General features: G+C 60.6%; 2 protein-coding genes across 5 annotated transcripts; one reads left to right on the top strand and one right to left on the bottom strand.

Annotated features, from left to right (window-relative positions):
• The first annotated feature begins 436 nt into the window (after positions 1-436).
• On the top strand, positions 437-3,655 carry FREY1 (Frey regulator of sperm-oocyte fusion 1). Of its 2 annotated transcripts, XM_059931456.1 has the most exons (3): positions 437-1,519; positions 1,704-1,777; positions 1,971-3,655. In XM_059931456.1, exons 1-3 carry the CDS (start codon positions 1,260-1,262, stop codon positions 2,090-2,092), a joined length of 456 nt encoding a protein of 151 aa, XP_059787439.1. In that variant the 5' UTR covers positions 437-1,259; the 3' UTR covers positions 2,093-3,655. The 2 variants fall into 2 exon arrangements, with proteins under 2 accessions (XP_059787439.1, XP_059787438.1); XM_059931455.1 differs by having other exon boundaries at positions 1,704-3,655.
• On the bottom strand, positions 2,812-22,531 carry MAPK8IP1 (mitogen-activated protein kinase 8 interacting protein 1). 3 transcript variants are annotated; one of them, XM_059931452.1, is made up of 12 exons: positions 22,388-22,531; positions 10,407-10,512; positions 8,064-8,384; positions 6,424-6,505; positions 5,309-6,121; positions 5,067-5,142; positions 4,331-4,503; positions 3,986-4,095; positions 3,768-3,884; positions 3,603-3,673; positions 3,385-3,483; positions 2,812-3,024 (listed from the first exon to the last, which is right to left on the bottom strand). In XM_059931452.1, the coding sequence occupies exons 1-12, from the start codon at positions 22,486-22,488 to the stop codon at positions 2,952-2,954; spliced, it is 2,142 nt and encodes a 713-aa protein (XP_059787435.1). In that variant the 5' UTR covers positions 22,489-22,531; the 3' UTR covers positions 2,812-2,951. The 3 variants fall into 3 exon arrangements, with proteins under 3 accessions (XP_059787435.1, XP_059787437.1, XP_059787436.1); XM_059931454.1 differs by lacking the exon at positions 22,388-22,531 and adding an exon at positions 12,361-12,382; XM_059931453.1 differs by lacking the exon at positions 22,388-22,531 and adding an exon at positions 11,716-12,041.
• Between the last annotated feature and the right edge of the window lie 1,564 nt (positions 22,532-24,095).

Genomic DNA, 24,095 nt, shown 5'->3' with positions numbered 1-24,095 from the left:
AAGCCCCTGCTGGAGCGGAGGGGAGTCGGCAGGAGCTGAGGGGATGAGGTTGGAGGGGGACGTCAGTGCCAAATCCACTGGGCGAATACCAGGCAAGAAACTCGGACCTGCCTCTAGGAGGCGGCGGGGAGGGGACCTGTTTCAAAGCTCATCTCAGCGCCGGTGGTGCAGGGTGGCCCGTGAGTAGGGGTGGAAAATGGAGCAGGACGCTGTGGCTGGAGACCTGCAACAGTGGATGGGGCTGAATGAAGACAATGGCAGGAGGGAGAGAGGGGTTTTGGTGTAACCCAGCCAGGCCTTGGGGACTGGTTGTGGATAGAGAGGAAGAGGGTGGCGTCTCGGAGGCAAGGAAATGAGGGGTTTGGGGTTAGGCAGAGCCAGGGGAACTTGTGGTTCCTGACCGGGGTCGGGGGTGGGGGGCGCCTTGGTGGGGACAGAGGATGCTGAGCAGGCTTGTGGGAGCCAGTTGTGTCCAGGACACAGAAAGGGAGGTGGTCAGTGAGAAGTCAGTGTGCGGCTTAGATTCTAAAGTGAGCCAGGTCCACACCGTGTGAACCAGGGGCCGGGCAGGAACCAGAGGGCCGCACGGCCTTGCTGCAGGCCTGTGAAGAGTCTCGGTCTCCAGCCTACCGTCACGCTGCATTTATTCATTCAACAAGTGTTTACTGAGCACCCACCGGGTGTCAAGTACTGGGCATCCTGTAGCCCCTGCCCTCGGGAAGCTTACGCTCGAGGGGACCAGGTCCCAAGCTTTGCCACCTAACCTGAAATCCCCGTCAGCCTCAGGGGTGGTGGCAGGGCCTGTGGCGTCCCGGGGCCAGGCTGTTCTAAGCTGCGGGGAGCGGCGTGGGGAAGGCCCTCAGAGCAGACTCTGCTCAGTGGCCTGCTCTGGGCCCTTTAGCCGGCAGGACCTTCCTGGGATTACTGAGGTACAGGAAGGAGAGATGGGGCAGTGGTGGGAGCGGGAGGAGGGGACGAGGCTGAGTGGGAGCGGTGGGGACTCTGGGTGGTGAGGGTTCGGTGACTGTGACCTCTGCTCAGGGCCTCCTGTGTGCCAGTCCCTAGGCACACACGTGTGTACCTTGCCTCACAGGTGAGGAAACCGAGGCCCACAGAGATGAAGTGATGTGTCCGCCTAGCAAGAGGCGAGGTCAGGGTCAGAACTGAGACCTGTGCCCGTAACCAGTGATGGCAGGAACACGGTGTGGTGTGGCCCCTGCTGTCCATAGTGTCAGTAAAATCAAACAACCAACCTCAGCATGGAGGTTTCCAGCCTAGCCCCGGCGCTGGTGCTGACACGGAGCCCCGGAATGGGCGCCCTTTGTGAGGTGGCCCTGGGAGTTGGCAGCAGGTTCCGTCCTTCTGCCGGGGGAGGGGCGGGCAGAAGCCTGGAGCAGGGACCCAAGTGGAAGATGGTTCTCGCCATGCGGGGGGCTCTGTCCCCCAGGGCCGCGCTGAGCCTCCTCCTCCACCTCAACCTCATCCTGGCGGCTGCGCTCCTCCGCCGCCAGCCGCTAAGGTAACTCCTGGGGACACGGGGTCAGGGCTCGACAGGGCCAGGGGCCTGGAAGGTGGGGACTCTGCAGTGCAGCCCCTCCCTGGCATGAGGGCCCCCCAGTCCCCACCCTGGCCCGTTTCCCCCTCTGCTGGGAGGCAGTGGTTTGCCTTTGGGGCCAGGGCTGAGCACCCCACATCTCCCACAGGCCTCAGCGACCTGTTCCCGAGGAATTTTCAGCCCCCCTGGAACTCTCGGAGCCACTTTCTGGCCTGGTGGACGGTAGTATCTCCTCCTTCCCCTACCCCTTCCCCTCCTCTGCCCCCAACCCTACCTGGTGGGGGAGAGATGCCCTAGGAGAGAGCACCCAGGTCCAGCCTGAGGGCCTTCTCCCAAATGGCATCTGCCTGGGGACGTCTTCAGCGGACGCAAAACAGATTCTCCCTCCCACTCATACCCTCTTCTCTCTCCTTAGACTACGGGGTGCGCCCCAAGCACCCATGGCCACGAGGGCCTCGACCCCTTCTCTCCCGGGCCCAGCAGCGCAAGCGGGACGGGCCAGACATGGCTGAGTATTACTACGATGCACGGCTGTGACGGGAACCCCTTATAAAGCTATTCTTTGCAGCAATGGCTTGGGCTTTCCTGGGATGGAAACGAGCTGGGCAAGGGAGGGGGGTCCAAGTAGACAGGCAGATGAGACCCACTGTGGTCCCGACAGGAAATGGCACTTTAATAGTTGTGGCCAGCATAACAGGACCGAGATGGGGCTACCGCTGAAGCAGCCAAGGGGCCTGGCTGGCCGGGGCCGGGGCGGAAGCCTCCTTTTCCTGCTGAGGCGGGGCCCCACTGCGGCGCTCTCCCTCCCTGTGAGGCCGCACCCCTGCCAGGGGCCGGCATGCCGGTGAGGCTGGTGGTAGGAGCCATCCAGAGGCCACCCAAGTGACAGGGCTGGGGACAGGGACTGCGCTCCCACCTGCTGCCGTTCTCCTTGCTGCAAAGTCCTCGGGAGGTGGCTGGGTTCAGCCTGAGCTCAGGGCCCTTCGGTTGGGCTTGGGAGCTGGGGGCGGGGGTGGGGTGGGCACTCGCAGGTGGCATGAGCTTTGTCGAGGTGGGAGCCAATGGCCGGAGGCCCAAGATAGGACAGAACCCTCCGCTCCGAGGATGGGCACCCTTCCTGGCCAGAGGCTTAATACCACCCCCCAGCCCCACTCCCTCCCAATCCCTGGGCAGCCCACTCCGTCCTCCATAGATGAATCTGATCCCATTACGATAAACTGCATTTGCCTCTCCCCATAACCCCCACCCTCCCCCACCCTCGGCCAACAGCCCCCCACTTCCCCATCCTCTGGTAGTGGCAGGTGCCCCTCCTCAAGCAGTGCCATGTCCTGTCAGCAGCCAGCCATCCTGGCGCCGGCCCCAGGGCCCAGGGGATGCAGAGGGCGAGGCAGAGCTGCTACTCCAGGTAGATATCTTCTGTGGGGCAGGTGTACTCCACGAACTGCTTGTAGAACTGCTGGAACGCTCTCCTAGGAGGCAGGCAGACACACCAGAATGACTGGGGAGGAACAGGATCTCGACCCAGGGTTTTCACACAGGAGCCTCGGGGTACCCGGATGGGGCTGCGCCTCCCCCAGCCAGAGCTGCTCGGCTCTGTTCTCTGCACACAGTGTTTCCTGAGTGAGATTTCAGGTGAAGAAAGGGCCCAGCAACTAAGAAGTTTGGACCTCAAGACCACCCAGCCCTCTCTCCAGGCCACTGTGGCCCAAGGACACTGTGCAGAGCGCCGGGGAGGACTGAGGGATGCTGCCGAGCATGAGGAACGTGCTCGGGGCCTGAGACCGGGGCTGGCCACAGGGCTGGGTGCTTGGCAGGACACACACACGTACCCCACGGATTCTGCCAGGGCTTTGGTGGATTCTTCAGACACAAAGACATGGCAGGCAAACCGGTGGTCGGCAGGGTGCTTGGTGATGAACCCAAAATACCTGTGGGAGGACAGCAGTCTGTCTGGGCAGGACGGGGGCTCAGAACCCTCAGGCACACGCGTGGACCCACGCCCTGAACCACCACCCACACCTTGACCTCTTCCCCATCGTGTTCCTACTTGTTGTTCTTTGGATGGTATCCGCAGAAAGAGATGTTTTTTAACTGGAAGAAGTGGCTACATTTATTCCCCTGCAGGAGGGAGGAGAGAAGAGGGTGGTCATCAGCCTGCAGGGGCACAGGTTGGAGGTCTGGCGGGAGAGCGGGGCCAGGCCGGGGCAGTCACCTTGGCCTCCTGGGAGTCGTCAGCCTTGACGCCTATCTTCACGCCCCGCATGCTGATCTCTAGGACGCAGCTGGAGGGCGGGTTAAAGTGCACGGTGAGCCGGCGGGTGGTGGCAATCTGTGGGTGAGGGATGGGAACATCAGGTGCTGGGTGGCCCTCTCCCCAGGAGAGGATGGGGACCAGGCCGGGGTGGGCACCCTCCCCAGTGGAGCAGGTACCTTTTGCATAGCGGCACAAAGGACGTCATTGCCCTTGTGATAGGGAACCTGGACTGAGCCCAGGAACTTCACCCGGAACTGGTCCACCCAGTCGCTGTTTTTGGTCAGGGCTGGAAAGCAAGTGTGGAGTGAGAAGTGGCAGACCCAGCACAGGATGTACCACCCAGGGCTGCCCCGATTTGGCTGGGCCTCACTTTTCTCGATTGTGAAATGGACCTGAAGTCACCGCTGCCCAGCCTCCCCCCCCGGGTGGTAGAGATCTGGAGCACAGGTTTGCCCGGCAGCAAATGGGGGCAGGGCAGACGGGGGGGCCCAGTGGCACCAGGTGGGGGGAAGGAACACTACCTGCCATATGTTCAGGCTCCTTGGTGACCTCGATGGCGTAGTAGGCAGGAAAGATGCCCCGGGCACCCGTGCGCATGTTGTAGGCCTCATACCAGTAGTCCTCAGCCTGCAACTCCACCAGCAGAGGGTCATCCACTTCCAGCTCAAGTTCGTCTTCATGTCGAGGCACAAACCTGTCTCCAACAAGGGCCTGTGAGGAATTCACCACCCAGGCCCCTCCAGCCAGCCATCTGCTCCCCACCCTGCTCTGGGGTTGGGGGTTGCGTCGGCATCGCTGGTTCAGTAAACATTTGCACAGCGTCCCATGTGCCTGTCACTCCTGGGGTTGGGGGGGAGGCCAAGGTCAATCAGACATGCATCTGCCATGGAGGAACTCGCAGCCAAGGGAGCAAGTGACCAGGGCCACTGATAAACTGTGAGAGGTCACAGGACGTGAGTATTTCCACATGGAGGAGGGTGAGAGGTAGTGGGTTTTGTGTGTGGTCAGGTGTCTCTGTTGGGCACCCTCCTGGGCCCCTGCCCCGGCCAGATTAGGTGCTCAGTCCTGGGCTCTGGGCAGCACAACACATTGCTCCGAAATCATCCATTCCGTCCCTGAACTCTTGAGTTCTAGAGGGTGGACACTGTCCACCTGGGGCTGAGTGGTGGGGCTGGGTTTAGGCCCGGGGGGGACGGCAGAGGCAGGGAGGGTTTGGCCCCAGCTGCTGCCTGGCCAGCCCAGCCCTGGGGCTCTCACCTGAATATGGCCCGGTGGGTCTGCTCCTGCTCCTCCCCATTGATGACGCAGGAGAAGAGCCCGAAGGACTCTGCACCTGTAGATGAGGGGGACGGGCTAGGAGAGGGTGGTCCCAGCTCTGGTTGAGGCTTGCGGGGCAGGTAGAGTGCTCAGTCCTAGTGCCTTGAACCAGATGGACCTGAGGCCACCTCCCGGGGACACCCTCACCCCCATCCCCACACAGCTCCCTGCTGCCGACTTACTGGAGGAGCGAGAGCGGCCACTCATGAAGACGTTCAGGAACTTCTTGGAGAAGTGGACATCGGGTTCATCAGGCGTGGAGTCCTCAGAGAGGCAGGCAGGGGGCCGAGGCCGGGGGGCCTCCTCGTACTCCTCCCCAATGGCCGACTCGTAGGGGGAGGAGGCAGAGGCGCAGTTGTCGTAGACGGTGGCCGAGTCGCTCTCATCGCTGTAGTCGCCGAAGCATGGCCGCAGGCTCACCAGCTCCAGCTGTGCGTGCTCATCCACCACCAGCGTATACTTGACCGAGTCGTAGGACAGGGCGCTGGTGTCCGAGCTCAGCGAGGCCCGTGGAGGCGGCGGCGGCTCGCCCAGGCTCCCCCGCCATCCTCCACCTGGCGGCTCGGCCCGCTCCGGGGACGACAAGCAGTCGAAGCCCTCGTCCTCCTCGCTGATGGAGGGGTGTGGCCGCCCTGCAGTTGCCGGGTAAGTGGCAGGGTCTGGGTCGGAGCTGACCGACATCCGGCTCTCAGCTGGCGGCAGGAAGGCGGAGTTGGGCTCTGCAGGGTCTGGGGGCCTCTGCACTGGTGTCAGGTAGATCTCCTCGGTGGCCTCCAGCCGCACGTCCGCCTGGTAGTGGATGCGGTCTCGATGCGAATGGCCCCGGCCAGCCGGTGGGGCAGCAGGGGGGCCACCGGGAGGTGCCATCTGGGTGGCAGCGCTTCGGCGGCAAGGGCTGTCGGTGGAGGTGCCTCGATCCTTGGTGGGGGCGGGGCTGCCTGGGGGCGGCAGCTCATCGCTCAGGCAGATGTGCTCATGTGGAGGTGTCTGCTCCCCTGGAGAGCAGGCAGGGCAGTGCTGAAGGCAGGTGCCTCGCCCCTGACTCCGAGGCTACCTGCTCCCTCCACTCAGCATGTGGACACAGACACCAAGATAGAGCCTCAGGGGCAGCAGGCCTACGGCAGGCTCTGGGGCCAGTCCTCTCACTCCAGCCACAGCCGACAGCGGCTAGGCCTGCTCAGGCCTGTGGGACAAGCAGTTCACCTCTACCCAGCAGGCTGGAGACTGCTGGTTTGCTCTCTGCAGTGGGGACTGAGGGCACGTGGAGGTCCAGGTAAGGGAAAGGGTCGCGACTTACCTGTCTTCAGTGGTGAGGATGATCTCGACACCCGATCCTGCCAACTGTGCTTCTTGCCCAGGGAATTATTATTCAGTGTGTCCTGTGCAGGGAACAAAAGGCCCTTGTGACAGCAGCGCTCAACAGTGCCCGGCACAGGGAGGCCCTGGCCCTGCCCCCATCAGGCCATCCCTAGGCCATTTGCTGCTCCCCCAACCCCCTAACACTTGCCAAGGGCCTCACCCCCAACCCTCTGGAGCAGGCGGAAGGGGTGGCAAGTCACAGCCCTCCCAGCCAGGGCTATTGGTGTGAGACAGACCACCCCTTGGCTCAGGGAAGCTGGCCAACCCTCATGGAGATGCTCTCATCAGCCTCAACAAAGGTGGTGATGGCCAACGTGAATGGTGGTGAGTGGGGGAGGTGGGGAGAAGCAAGAGCCATCCAGGGACAGAGCCAGACCCCCAGCCTCAGACATGGAGGGTTTACAAGGAAGATGCCCACTTCCAGCCCAACTCCCCTGGAGCTCAGGAAGCTATGGCCTAGGGAAGGGGCAGGGACATTCTAGGAGAGCCAGGAGGAAGGCTCTCCCCAGCAGCTCCCCTGGCTTGGGGGACTGGGATGAATCATACAAACGACGAATCCAGAACATGGTTTCCCCACCCCCCCCAAGAGCACGTGACAGAGGAGTGACAGATGTAGTTGTCAGAGGCCTCCTTCCTGGATATCAGGGCCACCCACCCCACATTCTCAGCCCCCTGGGACCCTTCTCCACGATGCCTACATACAAGGCTCCCTGCACACAACTTAGCCCCCTCCCCTGAGGACACCCTCACAGGCTCTCGCATGCATGAGTCTGGCTGCCAAAACCCACCCGAGAGGATCCTGGGAAAGGGACCAATCCTTTCCCTGCAGCCCCTGCACCCTCCACCAGCAGCCCCAGCTCCCTGAGCCGCTCCTCTGTACCTCTCCAGACTGGGCCTGGAAGACAATGGGCCGCGGCCGGCTCTCCCCGACCCTATTCAACCCTCCTTGGCATCCAGCCACCCAGTCCAGGGGCCCTAGGCCCCCAACTCAGCCAAGCAGCTCCACCTCCCATTTCTCTTCCCTGCCTTCTGGGAATCCCCAGCTGCCCACATTTCAAACTGGCTGCTGGTCCCCATCCCTAGCGCTTCAAAATTTCCCATGACTTTCCCCTGACCCGACCACTTCACATGCCTTTTTCTTCAGGCCCCGCTTCTGCCCCACCTTCACCGGGAACCCCATACCCTTGCAACCCCTCGAAGCCCTGTTCTCTTACTTCCCTACTTCTCTCTTCACCCGCATCCTTCCACTACCCCTCTCAGCCCTTTCATTCCTTCAGCCTCTCCTCTCAAGGCTCCAAACCCAGCCAGCCCCGCTCGGCCCCTCTCACTTAGGACAGACTCCACTTGCCCTCAGCGACCACCTCCCCAGGGACCTCCCCCTTGGGAAGCTACGGAAGGTGTCAGCAGGCCCGAGACTTCTCCCTCCTCCGGACTGGCAAGTGACTCTCCCGCAGCCCCTCCTGCCCCCCGGCCCGTCCGGGCCTGGACCCTGAGACGCCCGGCGCCCCGAAGACCTCCCGGGGCCCTGCCCCGGGGCACCGCCCCCTAAGCTCCGCCCCCAAGCCGCTGGCTCCTCACCTGAGACCGCGGCACCTGCGGGAAGAGGTTGAGCGTGGTGGGCCGCTTGGGCCGGTACGTGTCCCCGCCGCCCGGGCCCTGGCCCTGACCCTGGCCGCGGGGCGCCGTCTCCTGGCGGGGCTCCGCCTCAGGCGGGTCCGCTCCCGGCCGCCGCGCCGCACGCTCCTCCTCGTCCTCCTCTTCGTCGTCCTCAGCGCCGGGAGTGTCCCCCGCCGCGTCGATCAAGTCCATCTGCAGCATCTCGGCCTGCAGCCGGCTCCCCCCGCCACCGCCGCCGCCGCCGCCGCCGCTGCCCCCAGACAGCAGCCCGGCGCGTGGGGGCTGCTCGGCGCCGACAGAGGGGCGTCAGGAGGCGGGGAAGGGGCGGGGCCAAGGCCGCCGCGCACCGCCCCCCGCGCGGGCGAGTCCATTCCGCGGCCGCAAAGAGGGGGACAGAAGGAGCGGAGCAGGAGCCCCGCGCGAGGGCTGTGCCCTCCCGCGCCTTCGAGGATGCGTGAGGCCGCCTCCTCCCCACGTCAGGCGGCGCCTTTTGCACTCCACACTTCTCCCCTCCCCAAGGTCCCCCCTTCCCGACTCTTTGCACCCTCCCGTTCCCTTGGCAACGGCCAGTGACCTCACCCGGGTAGTAAGCCGAGCCCAGAGTGAGGTCACCGCTGTTGCCATGGGGACGCAGGGTCGCCGAGGAGTTCGGGCCCCACAAGGGATGGGGACGGGGTTTTGAAGGGGGCAGGGAGGAAAACTGAGGAAACAGTGTCAGCCAGGAGGGCCTCAGTGAGGACAGGAGGACCTGAGCGCGACTGGAAGAGGGATGCTGAGGGGGAGGAGCAAGTGGCAGGCACCTGGACGAGGCAGTGGCATCCCCACCTTCCTCGGTCCTCAGGCTGAGGCCCCTCCAACCTGAGGTTTTCTCTCAGGCCAGTCTAACTTTAAGAGCCCCGTTCAGAGCCCCCCGTTCTAGTTCCAGCTCTGCCATTAACTCCCTGGCACCTTGGACAGATCCTCTGACTCTCCAATTCCCCCACCAGTTAACTGTCTCCCCGCTTCCCAGAGAGGTGAGGACTCACTGGCAAGAGTACTTGATGGCCCCCTGGAGCTTGTCTAAGGCCCCACAGGGTACGCCCCGAGCTAGTACTGCCTCAGGGTCCTGCTCGTTGCAAGGACCACCCTCTCCAAGGCTCTGCTTGTGCAAGTGGGAGTCCGGAACAGGGGTATGACCTTCGAAAAGCTATGTTAGTCCAGAGTCAGTGGCCTCTGCCTCCAGCCCTTCCTGGCCTGGCCAGAGGGTGGCGGGTTGGAGTACAGGGTACTGGAGGGTTAGCCCCACCCCTTGGTTTCCTCTTGCCTGGCAGAACTTACAGAATCTCTGGGGGCAAAAGGAGGTCAACATAGAGGCACCCCATCCCAGCTCACACAGCAGCTCTCCTTTGCTAACCATTCTCCCAACACCATGTCTACTTCGGCTACCCACCCTCCCAGGGGCTGAGAGAAGCTCTGGGCTCTGCAACCTAGCTACGCACTTGCCTTCTGTCTCCTGGCTAGCGGCCCCTTCTTCCTGGGGTGGGGCGGGGGGAGGTGGGAGGGAGGCCCAAGAGGGAGGGGATATAGGTACACATATAGCCGATTCACTTCATTGCACAGCAGAAACTAACACAACATTGTAAAGCAATCATACTCCAATTAAAAAAAGAAAAAAGACATAGGGGGATCCTTATCTGACTCAGTCTCTCCAGATGCTGGGGACCTCCTGGCAGGATTCAGAACTTTGGGAGCCGAGAGAGCCATCTGTCCTATGACAAAGCCATGGGGCCCAAAGCAGCAGCAATGCTGGATTAACCTTCTAGAGGGACCTTTAGGACGGTGGGCCAGAGAGGGTCTTCGAGGCTGTGTGGTGTGTTTGGTGCAATGGTAGCCAAGGGAGTGTCCTGGCTCTTTTTCCTGCCCCAAAGCACTGTAGATTCCACCAGACTCCACCCTGCTCTGCCTCAGGCCCTCTGCCAAGGCAGCTTTGGAAAGGATTTAGGGTAGTCCTGAGGCTTCCCTTAATTCTGGCCCTAACTGCTGCTGTCCTAGGCCTCAAGACTTCCCGCTCTCTCCCTTCTTGTGGGCAGTTGAAGGAGCTATCTCCTGCCTTAGCCCCTGGCAAAATAAATAAATAAATAATAAATTAAGAATCTGAGCACTCAAGATGTGCCAAGCATTGTACTGGATGTTTCCTGCATGCTATTTCATTTAATGAGGGTGCCACACAGACCCTGAAAGCCCCTCTAGATATGGGGACACCTTCAGTCCCGTCCCTACCCATCCTGCCACCCCACTCAGGGGCTCCCGAGAGCCCACCCTTACCCGTAAGGACAGGGTGTCTTTGCACTGCAGACTGATGCCACACTCATCGGTGATCTCGGAGAGGTCTTCATCCTCAAACTCCTCTAGGCTGATGTCATGGGTGAGCCTGGTGGGGACAAGAAGCCAAAGTTACCACTCAGGGGATTGCTGCCAGCGGGTCGAGGCCCCCTGATGCCTCCCTAGTACCTCTTCCAAGGGGCAGCCCCTCGAAGGCAGATCACAACCCCCAGAGGATGGGACCTGGGATCCACCTGTGCCAGTGCAAGGGGTACTGAACAGGCAGGGAAAGAGTTTTGGGCTCATGTCAAAAGGCAGGCCTCCTAGGGTGGCCGTGGCAGGGGAGGCTCCAGGTTACCCCAGCTTTCCCAGCTGGGAGTTCTCCACCCTGCTGCCAATCAGGAGGCCATGCCTAGGAGGCCCAGCTGGTCAGAGCCTTGGCTCTGCCAGAGAAACGGCTCTCAGGGTCAAGGCAGGTGCCAAGGCCAGTTCACCCATGGAAGAGGCAGAGAGTTGAGAAGAGACTCCAAGGGATGCCTGGAGGGGGGCTCCCTGTGCACGGCAGTGACAAAACCCAAGGTGCTGGCAGAGGCCCCACCCCAGCCTCCGAGGAGTGCTCCATGTCCCCAGCCTCCGAGAAGTGCTCCACGTCCCCAGCCCAGGAAGTCCCACGCCTCGTAAGCCCTGGGAGCAAGTGCAGGGGAGTCTGGTGTCAGTCTAGTTTCAGCCTCTTCTAGGAGAGACCATGCCCCTGTTCTGTGTTCTTGGTCTCATCAGTTCGAACACAAAATCCTCTTGCCTGGCACGTGGGCCCCGAACAGCAGGCTGCCCAGCTGGGGGCAGGGACAGCTGGAGGTGTCCTGAACGCAGGAGGCAGATCAAAGCACTTCAGCGAGGGAACTCTACCTGGCTGTGTTAGAACCCTCTCCACCCAGGCCAACCCCGGGCCCCAACCCCAGACTGCAGGGCTGTGCCAGCCCCTGAGGCGCCTGCCTGCTGGTCCCCTCACCTGCTCAGCCCCAGCCCCGGGGACCCTGCCCGGTTTGGTGTGGGTGGGACATTGGGAAAATTCTGCTAATGAAGTTGGGGAGAATTCTGAGTCTTTTCTTCAGTAAGACCAAGAGACGGAGGCGTAGAGAATGGAGACCCACTAGTCCAAGGTCACCCAGGAGAGGTGGTGGGCTCAGCCCCAGGGGGATCCTAGGAGGCCACACCCTCTGCCTCTCACCTCAACCAGACCAAACGGACACCCGGAGCTCAATGGAGCTGCCCCAGTACTTCCCCTCCCCCACACCAGTCCCCACACCCCTACCAGCGCTCCCATTGATCCTCCAACCAGCTGTCATTGTCTGGGCTGGAATCCATCTTCAGCACCAGCTGCATGGAGAGCCCAGCCCGGCTGGGGGGCTGCGGGGCCCCAGGGTCGCCCTCTCATGCCCAGAAGGGTGGAGGTGCCAGGGCTCGGGGCAGGGCTGGGGCCTCGGGCCTCCACCGCCTGGGCCTGCCTTTCTGAGTCCAGCCCGCTGCAGAAGGCTGGGGAGCTCATTAAAAATAGATGGGCTGGAAGAAAAGGCAGCGGCTGCCGACCCGGCCCCGGTCCCAGCTCTGCCCAGACAGCCCTCAGCTGCAGGCAGCTTCCTCCCCTGGCCCTTCGCGCTGCCGCTGCCGTCAGCCTCCCCCCGCCCCCCTCCCCCGCGGGATCAGGTTACTGCAATCGATGCTACGGCTCCACCTGCCCTTCCAATGCCCCTGTCGGGGGCTGGGGTGGCCCCCCTCCCTGGCCCAGGCTTGTAAGCAGATGGCAGAAATCTGGGATGTCTCCCCCCAGAAGCCAGCCCCTGATCTGCTTTAAAGGGCCAGCACCACAATTAGGGCTCCTGGTAGGGAGATGGAGGGGCTTCCAAAATCCTCCACAAATGCACGCCCCATCCGCACAGCTATTCGCTCACCCCCATACCTCATCAGGGAGGTTTCTGTGGGCCCAGGCGGCCTTCACACAGTGCTGCCTGGGGTGGGTCTGGGCTGCCTCTATTGCCCACCTGGGTGCCCCCTCCCCAGGGCTCCATCCTTCAGTACCCATCCAGGAAGTGCCTATGGGCACCGGAGGCGCCACAGCCAGGGCTAAGGCCAGATCATATGTGGATACCTCTCGCAGCAGGGCAGGAAGGGCAGCTTGGGAGCTAATGAGCCTCCTGGCACTGCGGGGTGGGGGTGGCGTAAGCGGAAGCTGGAAGGTCCCTGGAGAAACAGCAGGGGAGGAGGTGGGAGGGAGCTGGATGGACATTGTGCTCTTTAAGGCCTCTCCTGACCTGGAGCCCGAGGGTGGTAGGTTCCCAGGGCTGGGGGAGGGTGGGGAGGACAGCCCAGCCCAGAAGCCAGAGCAGCCCTGCTCAGTCTGGCACAGGGCGGCATCTCTGGCCCTGGGATGAGAACCCAGTGGCAGGCACTAAGCAAATGGTTAATATACACACTGGCTGCCTGGCCAGTCACAGAGAAGTCACTCCTGGGACTCAGTCAGCACCAGGCAGCTGCAGGACCACTGGGTGTCTAACCCAGAGGTGCCCTCAGACGCCCCCTGCTCTGCCGGTGACCTCTGCACACATCTGCATCTCCTCGTCCTCACTGCCCAGCCTGGTCTAGCTCCTGCCTCTGCAGTCCCAGACCTCCGCACTGGCCTGCCTGCCTCAGTTTCCCCATGCCGGCACCGTCCCACCCCACCCGCCACTATCAGGCGGAGCTGTCCGAAATGCCACGCTTTCGCCCCCCACTCAAAACCCTCCAAGATTCCCTGCTAGTGGCCGACTCCTTGGCTTGGCATTCAAGGTCTGCAGCTCCGTGCGTGACTGCCTGCCTCTTGCACCCGCCTCCCCAGTGTCTAACCCATCACTTGGATGGAGCACGTGGCAGGCTCTCAACCTGTGCTTGCTGGTAGAAGGCTCAGTTAAGCCTGCTCCTCCAGGAAGCCCTCCTGGCCCCCTGTGTCAGTGCCTTACAGCCCTCCGGGCAGCACTCACTGGTCTCCTGTCATTCCCCTTGCTTGTGATTGGCGTCACCCTCTGCGTGGAGGCGAGGCAGTGTTGGGGAGCAGACAGGACGAGGCCTGCATCAGACGCCCTCCCTCCCCTCCCAGGAGGCTCCAAAGGTAGATGGAGCTCACACCCTGCTCCCACCCTGCACCCAGCTGGTGGTGAATAAAGGTCCCCTCCCTCCCAGTGAGGTCTGGAGGGCAGAGCTGGTGAGGTCATCTTGCATACACCAGGCACCCAGTGCGTGTCTGCTAGATGTCCGTCAAGGACAACCTCAGCCCCCACCGGCTCCTCTCAAACCGAAGTGTTCAGGGCAGAGTCTCTTCAGGGTCTGGCTTGGACCTGGGCTGGGGCTTCTCAGCTCATCGCTACACACCTGATCTCAGCATCACCCGATATTCCCACTTCCTGGGACAGCAGGTCTGGGGGCAGGCAGGGACAGTTGTATCAGCCTCTACAGATGAGGAATGAGGTTAACTGAGGGCAGTGGTGGAAAGAGCACTGGGCTGGGGCTCAAAAGCCTGCACTTGGGACTTCCCTGGTGGTCCAGCAGTTAGGACTCTGAGTTTCCACTGCAGGGGGCATGGGTTCGATCCCTGGTTGGGGAATTAAGATCCCACATGCAAGCGTGGCACAGCCAAGAAAAAAAAAAAAAAAAGCCTGCACTTGATCCCTGGCTCTGGTGGGGTGGGTTAAGGGAGCTCCTTAATCTTATTTTTTTCTCATAAGCCAGGCAAGATGGTAGAATGGCTGCCATATCAGGCTCAGAGGCAGGAGGCCTGAGATCAAATCCTGATTCCTTCGCTTATGAGAAGCAGCCGCCCCGTCTCCTGAGCGGCTGCTGTGCCCTGGCCACCAACCTTCTTTATGCTCTGCATCTCCCTTCATCCTCACTCCAGCCTTGGAAGAGGGTTTTTATTCTGTCCATTTTACAGATGAGGAGCACTAAGGCTCAGACTTAAGATGCCATAAGTCTGCAGTTTCCCCATATATAAAATGAGCCCTCCCCATATCTGGGTGCTGGTAAATTTAACTGAGTGGAGTGTTTGTGAATTGCAAGGTGATGTGAGGAGGTCACAAACAAGGATCAAGGGGCTTTACTGATTATGAAGTCCCCTTTGCAAGTCATACTCCCCCCACCTCCCAACCCCCAGCCCCAGTCCCAGCCCTAGCCCTGCCCCTTTCCTCCTGCTTTTCCAGACACCAAGTGTTCTGGGTCTCTCAGCCGAAGCCCTGGGATACCCTTCATGGAGGGAAAGCTAAACAGACCCTTGGTCCCTCCAAGCTCAAGGAGGGCAACTATGGGGAGGAAGGAAAAGATGGAAGGGAAGAGGGAGGAGGGGAAGGAAGGAAGGAAGGGAGGGAGGGAGGAAGGAAGGAAGGAAGGAAGGAAGGAAGGAAGGAAGGAAGGAAGGATCCCTCCTGAACCCACTGATCCACCTTCCCCATGGAGACCTGAGCCCTGAGCACCACGAGGCCACCTCTAGATCTAGAGACCCCAGCCCTTTGGAGGCAGCCGTTGCTGATCAATCAGACCTGCTTGCCCATTCCGGTGAGATGGTTCCTGAGGTCTCTCCATATTAGCATTTGGTGACTCGATGTCATGGGTTTGGTCTCTGGAGACCTCCCTGACCTTTGGCGTCTATCTTTATATTCCAGGCCCCCTCTTCCGCGTTCACCTCGTCGCCTCCCACTCCGGTGCCCCAGTCCCTTCCTCTGGCCGAGCTGGCTCCTCACTGCATTCTGAACATGCCATCCTCAGGCTCCTCTTCCCTGAGCCGAGCTCCCCTAAATGAACAGATAAGCCTCTGGTGTTTCGATGTTCATGTCATGGCCTTTTCCCTTGCCATGTGCTGTCACATCTCCCTGTTCGCCTCGTTCCACCTAGAGCAGCTCTTTCTAACCTGCTGTTTCAACCCAGTAGTAGGTGGAGTTAGAAATGCATGCGAAGTGAGGGTTAAGTGGTAAAGTGCTGAGGCTTTAGCTGAGCAAGGCCAATCAGAGCCAGGCATCTGGTTGCTCAGAGGCCATTTTTGTCTTCCTGTTCCTGGCTCTCCTGGAGTGAGGTAAGGATGCCAGCTGAGTGACCTTGGGTCCTGGCCATGGTGTCCCACGGGCCCCTCTCATGACAGGGGGCATCTGTGGTCCAAAGGTCCAGCCTGTCTCTCTGCTGCCTTCTGAGTGCTGAGCAGAGCTGCCCAGTGGGCTCTCAGACACGTGCTCAGGCTGCCCTACTCTAAGCAGCTTCCCCACTTCCCTCAGGCTCCCCTACAGGCCATTCTCCCGAGGGGCCACCAAAACCAACATTTGAAATGCAAATCTGGTCTTGTCACCCCTCCCCAGCTCAGAATCCTAACAGCTTCCCCCCAACCCTTAGGGAAAGGGGCCAAAATTCTCACCTGTGGCCCCTCCCTTCCCCTCTGGCCTAGATCATTGCCCCCCACCACCACCGCCAACTCTCTAGGCTCCCTTAACAAAGCCTCCTCTCACCTCCCTGATCAGGCCGAAGAGCCCTGCTATGGGCTGGGTCCCTCTTGCCGGTGTCCTGGGTCACTGTAATTTTACATTTGGGCTCTGCAACCAGTGGTGGGCTCCCCTTAGAGGCAGTCCATCCCTGAGGGCCGGATCGTGTCTCTCTTGACCAACAGTGGGTGGTGGTGCCTGATACGACAGGTACTTAATGAACGTTGTTGAATGAATGAACCACTGGTGTCCCCAGGTCTTTCTAGATTTCCCCCTTGGAAATCCTTATGTCAGTTCCCCTTTCAACTCAACTTCCTGTGTCCCCGCCCCCCACCTGCATCAGAGTCTGGGGTGGGATGTGGAGGCCTCGGGGAAGGTGGCACTGGCCGGAATGGGGGCGAGCCAGGCCCAGCGTCGTCCTCAGAGCCCTCTCTCCATCCCACCCCCAGCTCTGGGTGGACCTTGGGGTCAGGCCGGGTTTGTTCCTCTGGTCTGGAATTCCCTTCTCAACTGTGTCCACACTGAGGTCATCGTCACTGAAAACTGAAACCAACCCAAGAAACAAGTCTCAGGAGAAAACCCTTACTTGGGGTTATCATGTGTCTCAACCATGGTGTTGATATGGAGCAAGAACCCTGGGATCTGGTGACTCGACTTTCAGGAAACTATCCTGAGAAAATAATCCCACCCAGGGAAAGACCTTTATACACAAGGATGTGTGTCCTGGTAACGGCAAACAGCAGAGGGAGTATAACTCTCCTTTGGGATGAACGTTATAAAGTCTGTGTACTGGGACTTCCCTGGCGGTCCAGTGGTTAAGAATCCGCCTTCCAATGCAGGGGACGTGGGTTCCATCCCTGGTTGGGGAACTAAGATCCCACATGCCGCGGGGCAACTAAGCCTGTGCGCCGCACCTACTGAGCCCGCGCGTCACAACTAAGACCCGACGCAGCCAAATAAATAAATTAAATAAATAAATAAAGTCTGTGTATTAATGTAGAAAATGGCAACTAATACAATGAGCAGAAGACAGAACGTGTCACCTTATGGCTCCACATGATGATTCACACGCAGGACGAAACACTGACAAACACGGCTGTGAGACGTGGTGGGATCTGGGGGGTCTTCTCTCCTAGTCCTCGCTGGGTCACACCTCCCACCAGCCGCCTCCCGGACCTGGCTCTGGCCCCTCACAGAGCTGGGTTTCCTGAGGGCATGAGACCCAAGGCCCTGTACCCTGTAGGCACTAAATAAATGCCTATTAGAGGCAGTGCTGGTTGACCCAGGCCTTGTGTGTTCCAAGAGAGCATCTGGCACCGGATGAGGCAAGGCCCACGGTCGACGCTCCTAGAGATTCCCTGAATGAATCCAAGAGCAGGGTCAGGGGTCAAAGACGGCACCCAGGATGGGCAAGAGCCTCTGGAGTGGGGACGGGGCCAGGGAACCAATCTGTGGGATCCACTGGGGCCCCAGGAATCCAGAAACCAAATTTAAGGCTCTGACTTCCAAGAAGGGGGGTTGAAATCCTGCCCTGGCCACAGCCGGCTGTGTGAGGCGAGTCCACGTTCTGTCCCTGCACTGGAGGTTCATCGCAGCTGGCCTGGGGCGCTGCCCAGGGCCTGGGGCGCTGCCCAGGGCCTGGGGCTGGGGCGCAGTGGCCCCGGCAGCCGCAGCTCTTCATCCCCCCCGCCCCAAAACGTGGCTGGCCCCCGGCCTCACCCTTCGCTCTGTCTCTCTGGCTGTGACGCTCTCCCTGAGGCTTCAGGCCATCGCGCACTAAGTGGAGACTCCCAGGGTCTTTAGCCCCAGCCCCATCCTCTCCTTTGAGCTCCAGACCCCAAACCAGCTGCCTGCTTGAACCCTCCAATTGGCTCCCCCAGTGATCACCAAGCTCAGATTCAGCAGGCCTCCGAGTGACTTCACCACCCTGCCCGCCAAACCTCTCATCTCCTGCAAGGCACCCCCTCCCTCGGGACCTAGCATCATCCTGGACTCCTGTCTCTCCTCCCCCCTCACACCAGGTCCCTCAAAAGTGGGTTAATCTACCCTCTGAATCTCCCTTACATCCTCCCCTGTTCCTCCTCCTCACCCACAGGATGGCCAGTCTCCCAGCAGTCTCCCAGCCTCCCTGTCCACTCTCTACCTGGCAGCTGAGATACCATCTTTAGTTTAATTAATTTATTTTTGGCTGCACTGGTTCCTTGTTGCTGCGCGTGGGCTTTCTCTAGTTGCGGTGAGCGGGGGCTACTCTTCATTGCAGTGCATGGGCTTCTCATTGAGGTGGCTTCTCTTTGTCGCGGAGCATGGGCTCTAGGCACGTGGGCTTCAGTAGTTGTGGCGCACGGGCTCAGTAGTTGTGGCTCGCGGGCTCTAGAGTGCAGGCTCAGTAGTTGTGGCGCAGGGGCTTAGTTGCTCCGTGGCATGTAGGATCTTCCCGGACCAGGGCTCAAACCCGTGTCCCCTGTTTTGGCAGGGGGATTCTTGATCACTGCACCACCAGAGAAGTCCCCGAGATACCATCTGATGCCATCATTCCCTGGACCTCTGCTGGCTGCCCCTGCTTACAGGTGGACAGGCCAGGGTCCCAACACGACCTTCGTGTTCCTGCATGCCCTCTCTCCGCACTTGTGCCAGACCGGGCGTCACACACCCTGCTGGCTCGCTCCTGCCTTGAGCCCTCCGCCTGGGCCGCTCCTTCCCTCTTCACCTTTCCTCCTCTTGGGTGACGCTCACTCGCCCACCAGGCCTGGGCTGAGCTGACCCTTCCCTGACCCAGGGCTCCTCCAGGCCCCTGACCCGAGTCACAGCACACCTACCGCCTGTCTGGTAAGGCCTTGTCTGTCTGTCTGACTACACTGACCACACGTCTGCACGACGGGCCAGGCCCCCCGTCAGTGGCTCTGGAGTGTCTCAGTGAGCCTGGCAAAGTGCAAGCACTTGTAGGTTTTTTTGGGGGCTGTGCTGCACGGCTTATGGGATTTTAGTTCCCTGACCAGGGATTGAACCCAGGCCCTTGGCAGTGAGAGCACGGAGTCCTAACCACTGGACGGCCAGGGAATTCCCACAAGTACTTGTTGAATGAACGAAGGAACAGCTGAGTGCATAGCACCTTGTGAAGAGATGCGTAGGGAGGGCCCTTGTCTCTCACCCCCCAGGCAGTGTGGAGGCAAGAACACCACCGCCACGCAAGGAGTCCTGAGGCCCCGGTGCTGCCCCAGCTCTGCTGCAACTTGCTGTGTGTTCTCGGGAAGCCACTCACCCTCTCTGTCTCCTTCTAAGTAAAAGGGGAGGAGGATGGGCTGGACGAGCTGACCTTTAAGGTCCTTCTCATCCGCGCTCCCCTTCCACACACCCAGGGCAGCCGCTCACTTTACTCCCCACGAGCCTCCCATGTGGGCTGTCCCACTGTCCCCCTCCTACGTCCCACTGTCCCCCTCCTACGTCCCACCACCCAGCTCAAGGCATCCGTTGCTAAGTTTCTAAATTCTCTCACAGAATTTCCTTAAAATGAACATGTATCACTTTCATGTTCAATTTTCTTTTATTATTTTGTAAGTTACAGAAGTAACCTATGCATGTGGTAAAAATAAGAAGTCAAAGAAGTCTGTGAAGTAAGTGAAAATCCCTCCCCCGACACCAGAGCCAAAGGTAACTACTAGTAACTGGTTGGAGCATTTCTATAATCAGGAAAAAAAAAAAAGGACATGTTTATTTAAACCAACTATCAACGAACAAACGCTCGCCACCCTCCCAAATCCACACCATGCGTCCCCCTCCACAAATTCTCCTCCGTTGTTTTTACTCCAGGCCCTCTCTTTCCAGGGTGGCTCTGAACTCAGACTGCGTTCAAACCCCAGCTCTGCCACTTATCTAACCTCTTCATGCCTCAGTTTCTTCATCTGCAAAGTGGGGATAACAATAACACTCTGTTTACGTGGTTCTGGGCAGGACTAGATGCTCTTGCACAGAAAGTGCTTGGATTGGCAGCTGGGCAAAGTGAGGGCCTCCCAAAGCGGCGGCGGCGTTTACAGCATTATTCTCTGACAGTGTGCACTGTTCTCCTCTGAACTCTCCAATTTTATCTTGAATTAAATAAGAAACCACTAAGGCATTATTGGGCACCTACTCTGTGCTGGGCATTGGGCCAACCAAAGTTTAGGTATTGACTCCTTTTGCCTTCTGGAAGCTGACAGTGGTGCTGGGGGCACACGCGCGCGCACACACACACATGCACAATAACACCAATAAGAACAGCCCTTCGTGAACGCAGCTCTTCACAGCCCTTGAAACACTCAGCGTGTGTTGTCTCATCCAAGTCTTAGGACCGCCCTGAGCAGGGGCCAAAGCTGGCGTCATGGAGGAGAAACAGAGACTCAGGCCGTTCAGCACCCACTCCTGGCACGCGGCTAAGAGGACCGAGCCAGGATTGAAACCCAGGCCAGAGCCACAGGAGAGCGGTCCCCACCAGGGGTTACACCAGCGGGTCTGAGAACTGTGAGAGGCGGGACCGGGAGCCGGCGGGGCGGGCCCTGAGGGGCCGGAGACACTGCCCTTATTATTCCCACACGCGGCCAGGCTGAGGTTTCCTGGAGGGCGGGCCCACGCCTCAGCCTTGGTGTACTGCCAGTCTCGCCCACCGGGCCTAGGGCTGGACACACTCACTGGCCGGCCCGCCTCGTCAGCTCCTCTCCCTAAGGCGTCCATGGTAACCTGCCTGCCAGGGGTGGGGCGGAACAGAAAGCACTGTCACCTGGGGATGGGGTAGCCGGTACGGGAGGCCAAGCTGTCCTCTGGGCCAGAGGCAGGGCCTGGAGGTAGACTGGAATGAACATGCAGACCCCGGTTCCAGTGCAGCCTCAGGCTCTGACTCCCTTGGGGTCCTCGGGCAAGCCCCCCTGCCTTCCTGAGCCTCAGTCTCCTCATCTACAAAATGGGCAGGCCCATACCCATGCCCAGGGTGGTTGTGAGGGTGACCTGAGCCAGCACAGGGAACACGCTTTGAGCCGTAATGAGCTATCTAAATGCCCGCTGGTGTGGAGGGCTGACACTTGTTGAGCGCCGACTTGATGCACATTAAGGAATCAATATTAATTAGCTCACCTAACAGATGGGATTCAGAAAAGACAAGAAGCTGCCCAGGTCACACAGCTAGAAAGTGGTGGAGCTAGGATTTGAAGCCAGGCCTGTCTAAGCTCGATGCTCTCCCACTACAGAGGGGTCTCCTGGAAGGGAGGCAGCGTTTGCATCGAGGCGGTGTGTTTCATGTCAGTGGGGTCAGTCTAAGACCTCAGCCCCGTTACTCTGAGGCACTAACCCCAAAGCCCCCGGCCCCGGAGCCTTCAGGCTTGGTCTCCTCCATCTGGTCCCCTCCCTCTGGTCTCTTCCAGCTCAGCTCAGGGCCTTGGGGGAGGTTTCTAGTCCTGATGATGCCATTAGAGATTCCCAGGGGTCCCCGCCCACCTGAGGGCCGGGGAGCCAGCAACCCCTTGGTCTGAAGAGGGGCTGGCGCCAGAGCCCAGCTGGGGCCTGGCTGGGGTGGGGGCCGCAGGAGAAGGGAAGGCGCCAGCTCATTAGCTGGGGAAACAATGGGGAATGTCTAGGCCTCTTTCTCGGAGGCTCTGGAGCAGTGACACCCTCCTCTTCCTCATCTCCAACCGGCCGGCTTAGGAGGGAGGGACGTTCACCCCTTCTCCCGCAACACCCTCTGCCACTTCTCTGAACTCCACCTCCCAAGTGCCTAACACCAGATGGGGGCAGGGAGAGAGGTGAAGGAGGAGCTCAGATCAGGGTCTTGGGTAGCTACCCCAGCAGGAACCATCCCACCAATACCCCTGGCTACTCCTGGGCGCTCCAAACTAGACTCCCTCTCTCCCACAGCCGGGCCTAGGATCTCGGGGTTGGGGCCGGGCCTTCTGCACCTGCACACACCTGACCAGGTCAGGGCTTGCCCCAGTCCACGGAGGGTCCTGGCCACGCCAGGCCTGGGAGTTGGGCCCCTCTGGCCAGGCAGGACTCGGGGAGCGGCCTACGACTCCCTCCTTCTTGCACCAAGGCTGTCGGTCGCCCCAAGAAACTGGGACCCGCGGGGCACCCCGGCCTGCTCCCATCTCTATTCAGAAGCCTTCTGACTGGGCACAGGCAAAGCCCCAGACGGCCTGCCTCCTCCGGGATCTCAACGCACACGCCAGGCCTCGCCGCAGCCCAACGTCGGGGAGAAGGCGGCCTCCGCGCCCACTCCTCCAATTCCAGCTCACGATCTCCTCGCCTAGGACACGGAATGGCGGAGGCAGCCGCACCACGGATATGCAGCGGCCATCAGTCTGCACCTGAGGCTGAGGGGGGGCTCCGGGGGCTCTGTCTCGGGAAGAGACTCCATCCCCACGCCGCCCTCTCGTTCCGGGGTCTGGTGTGTGTGAGCTGGGGGCGCGGGGGTGGGGGAGCCCGGGCAGGTCAATCCTGGCCGAAGGGCGGGGCGCGGCGGCCGGAGTTTCTCACCTGAAATTGGGCGGCGACGCGATGTGTAGCCCCAGGAACGGGGAGGCGGCAGGCGGGGACGCGGCCCCCCCGCCTAGGCCGCCGCTCTCTCGCTCCGCCATTCTCCCGCACAGCCCTGGCCATCCGGGCGGAGCGCGGCGCGGAGGCGGCGGCGGCGGCGGCGGCGGCGGCGGCGGCGGAAGGGAAGGAGGCGGGGGCGCGGCGAGAGGCCGCCGCCGCGGGTATCGGGCTGGGGAGGGAGTGGCGGGCGCACCTGCGCAGGGAAGGGCGCAGTTCCAGACCGCGCAGCGCTCTCGGGACTGGCGCGAGCGCCACCGCGCGCGCCCCCGGGTTCCGTGCCGGGGTCTCGTGCGCCCCGCCCCCTGCCCCGCGAGCTCCGCCCTCCCGCGCGCGCTCTCCAAGGTGCTGAAGTCGCCGCCCCGCGGTCGCCGGGTTTGGCCCAGCCCCGCCCTAAATCCCACACCGACTCCTCAGCTCAGTTCCTCCTCCCTCAAAGCCCTCCGTGCCCATGAGGGCTCTGCTCCTCGGGGTGGGCCTAGCGCCTGGGTACCGAATAACTAATGGTGGGTTCCTGGTCCCTAGGACCCTAGTTGACCCCCTCGCTGCAGGCAAAGAGGGCAGTCAGGAAATGAGGGTCATGGAGGAAGGCAGAAAAAGGCGAGTGGGTGTTGGGAGTTGGCTCCTAGAGCAGACAGATTTGGAGTCAGGTGGTGTGAAGTCACAGCCTGGCTCTCCAAGTGAATAGGCGGTGTGGCCTTGCATTAGTGACAAGAGTCCTAAGGTTTGATTTTTCTCATCTGTGAAATGGGGACAATAATGGTCCATCTCACGGTTGTGAGGATGAAATGTAATACAAATGTGTTGTCACTGGAGGCTGGGAACGCCCCACCTCCAGCTGGGAATCAGGGCTAACCCCACCCTGTCCCCTTACCTTGAGGGGACCCTCTGTCCCAAGAACTCTCCCCAGAGGGTCTCCTCACTAAAGATTGACTCAAGCCCCCCTTCAGCCCCAAACACCTCTAATGGTGAACTGAACCCTTCCTTTTGGCTTCTGACTCTCAGCTTCTCCTCCCTGTGTCAGGACTTTCTTGCTTCCTCCCTCTCCTCATGTAGCAGCTCAGCTGCATTTCCTGCCGAGCACCCCCTCTGTGCACCCAGATGCCCCACAGCCAGCTTCTCACGTTCTCAGACTTGGGGCCTGTCCTCCTGCCCCCACAGTTGACTTCTTGGGATTCTTCCGGTGGTTTTCCTGCTCCCCCCAGCACCTCTGCCCCTGCTAGGTTTGGGCCATGGTTCCTCCTGGTCTTCTCTCCCCTAAGAGGACTAAGCCTGTGAGCTCTTTCACGGAGCATGGACTTCTGGATACTCAGGCTGCTGGCCACGGCTAGGCCCCCAGCTTTGGTGGGTCATAGAGCCTCTGGCCAATCCTCACTGGCTTGTCTGGCCAGCTGAGAGAACCACAGAGGTCCTGTCCTTCTGAAGAAGGGGCAGAGCAAACTGCTTCACAGCTGTGGAATCCTATTTGCAAATCTAGACTGCCCACTGGTTGTGCAACCCAGTGGCATGACCCTTCGATTAGCACCCGGAAAGGAGTTGCAGGCACCTGCCCCACAGTAAGCAACCCCCGAGCTCCAGCCCTGAGAACATTTCAATACTTAGAGCCGAAGGCCTTGGCTGCCTCTCTTCTCCCTGCCCCTGGGCCCAGAGG

This window comes from Balaenoptera ricei, chromosome 8 (assembly GCF_028023285.1).
Source record: "Balaenoptera ricei isolate mBalRic1 chromosome 8, mBalRic1.hap2, whole genome shotgun sequence".
Taxonomy (NCBI): Eukaryota; Metazoa; Chordata; class Mammalia; order Artiodactyla; family Balaenopteridae; genus Balaenoptera; species Balaenoptera ricei.
The sequence above is the reverse complement of the archived record's forward strand: the minus strand, read 5'-3'. Positions and strand labels throughout refer to the sequence as shown.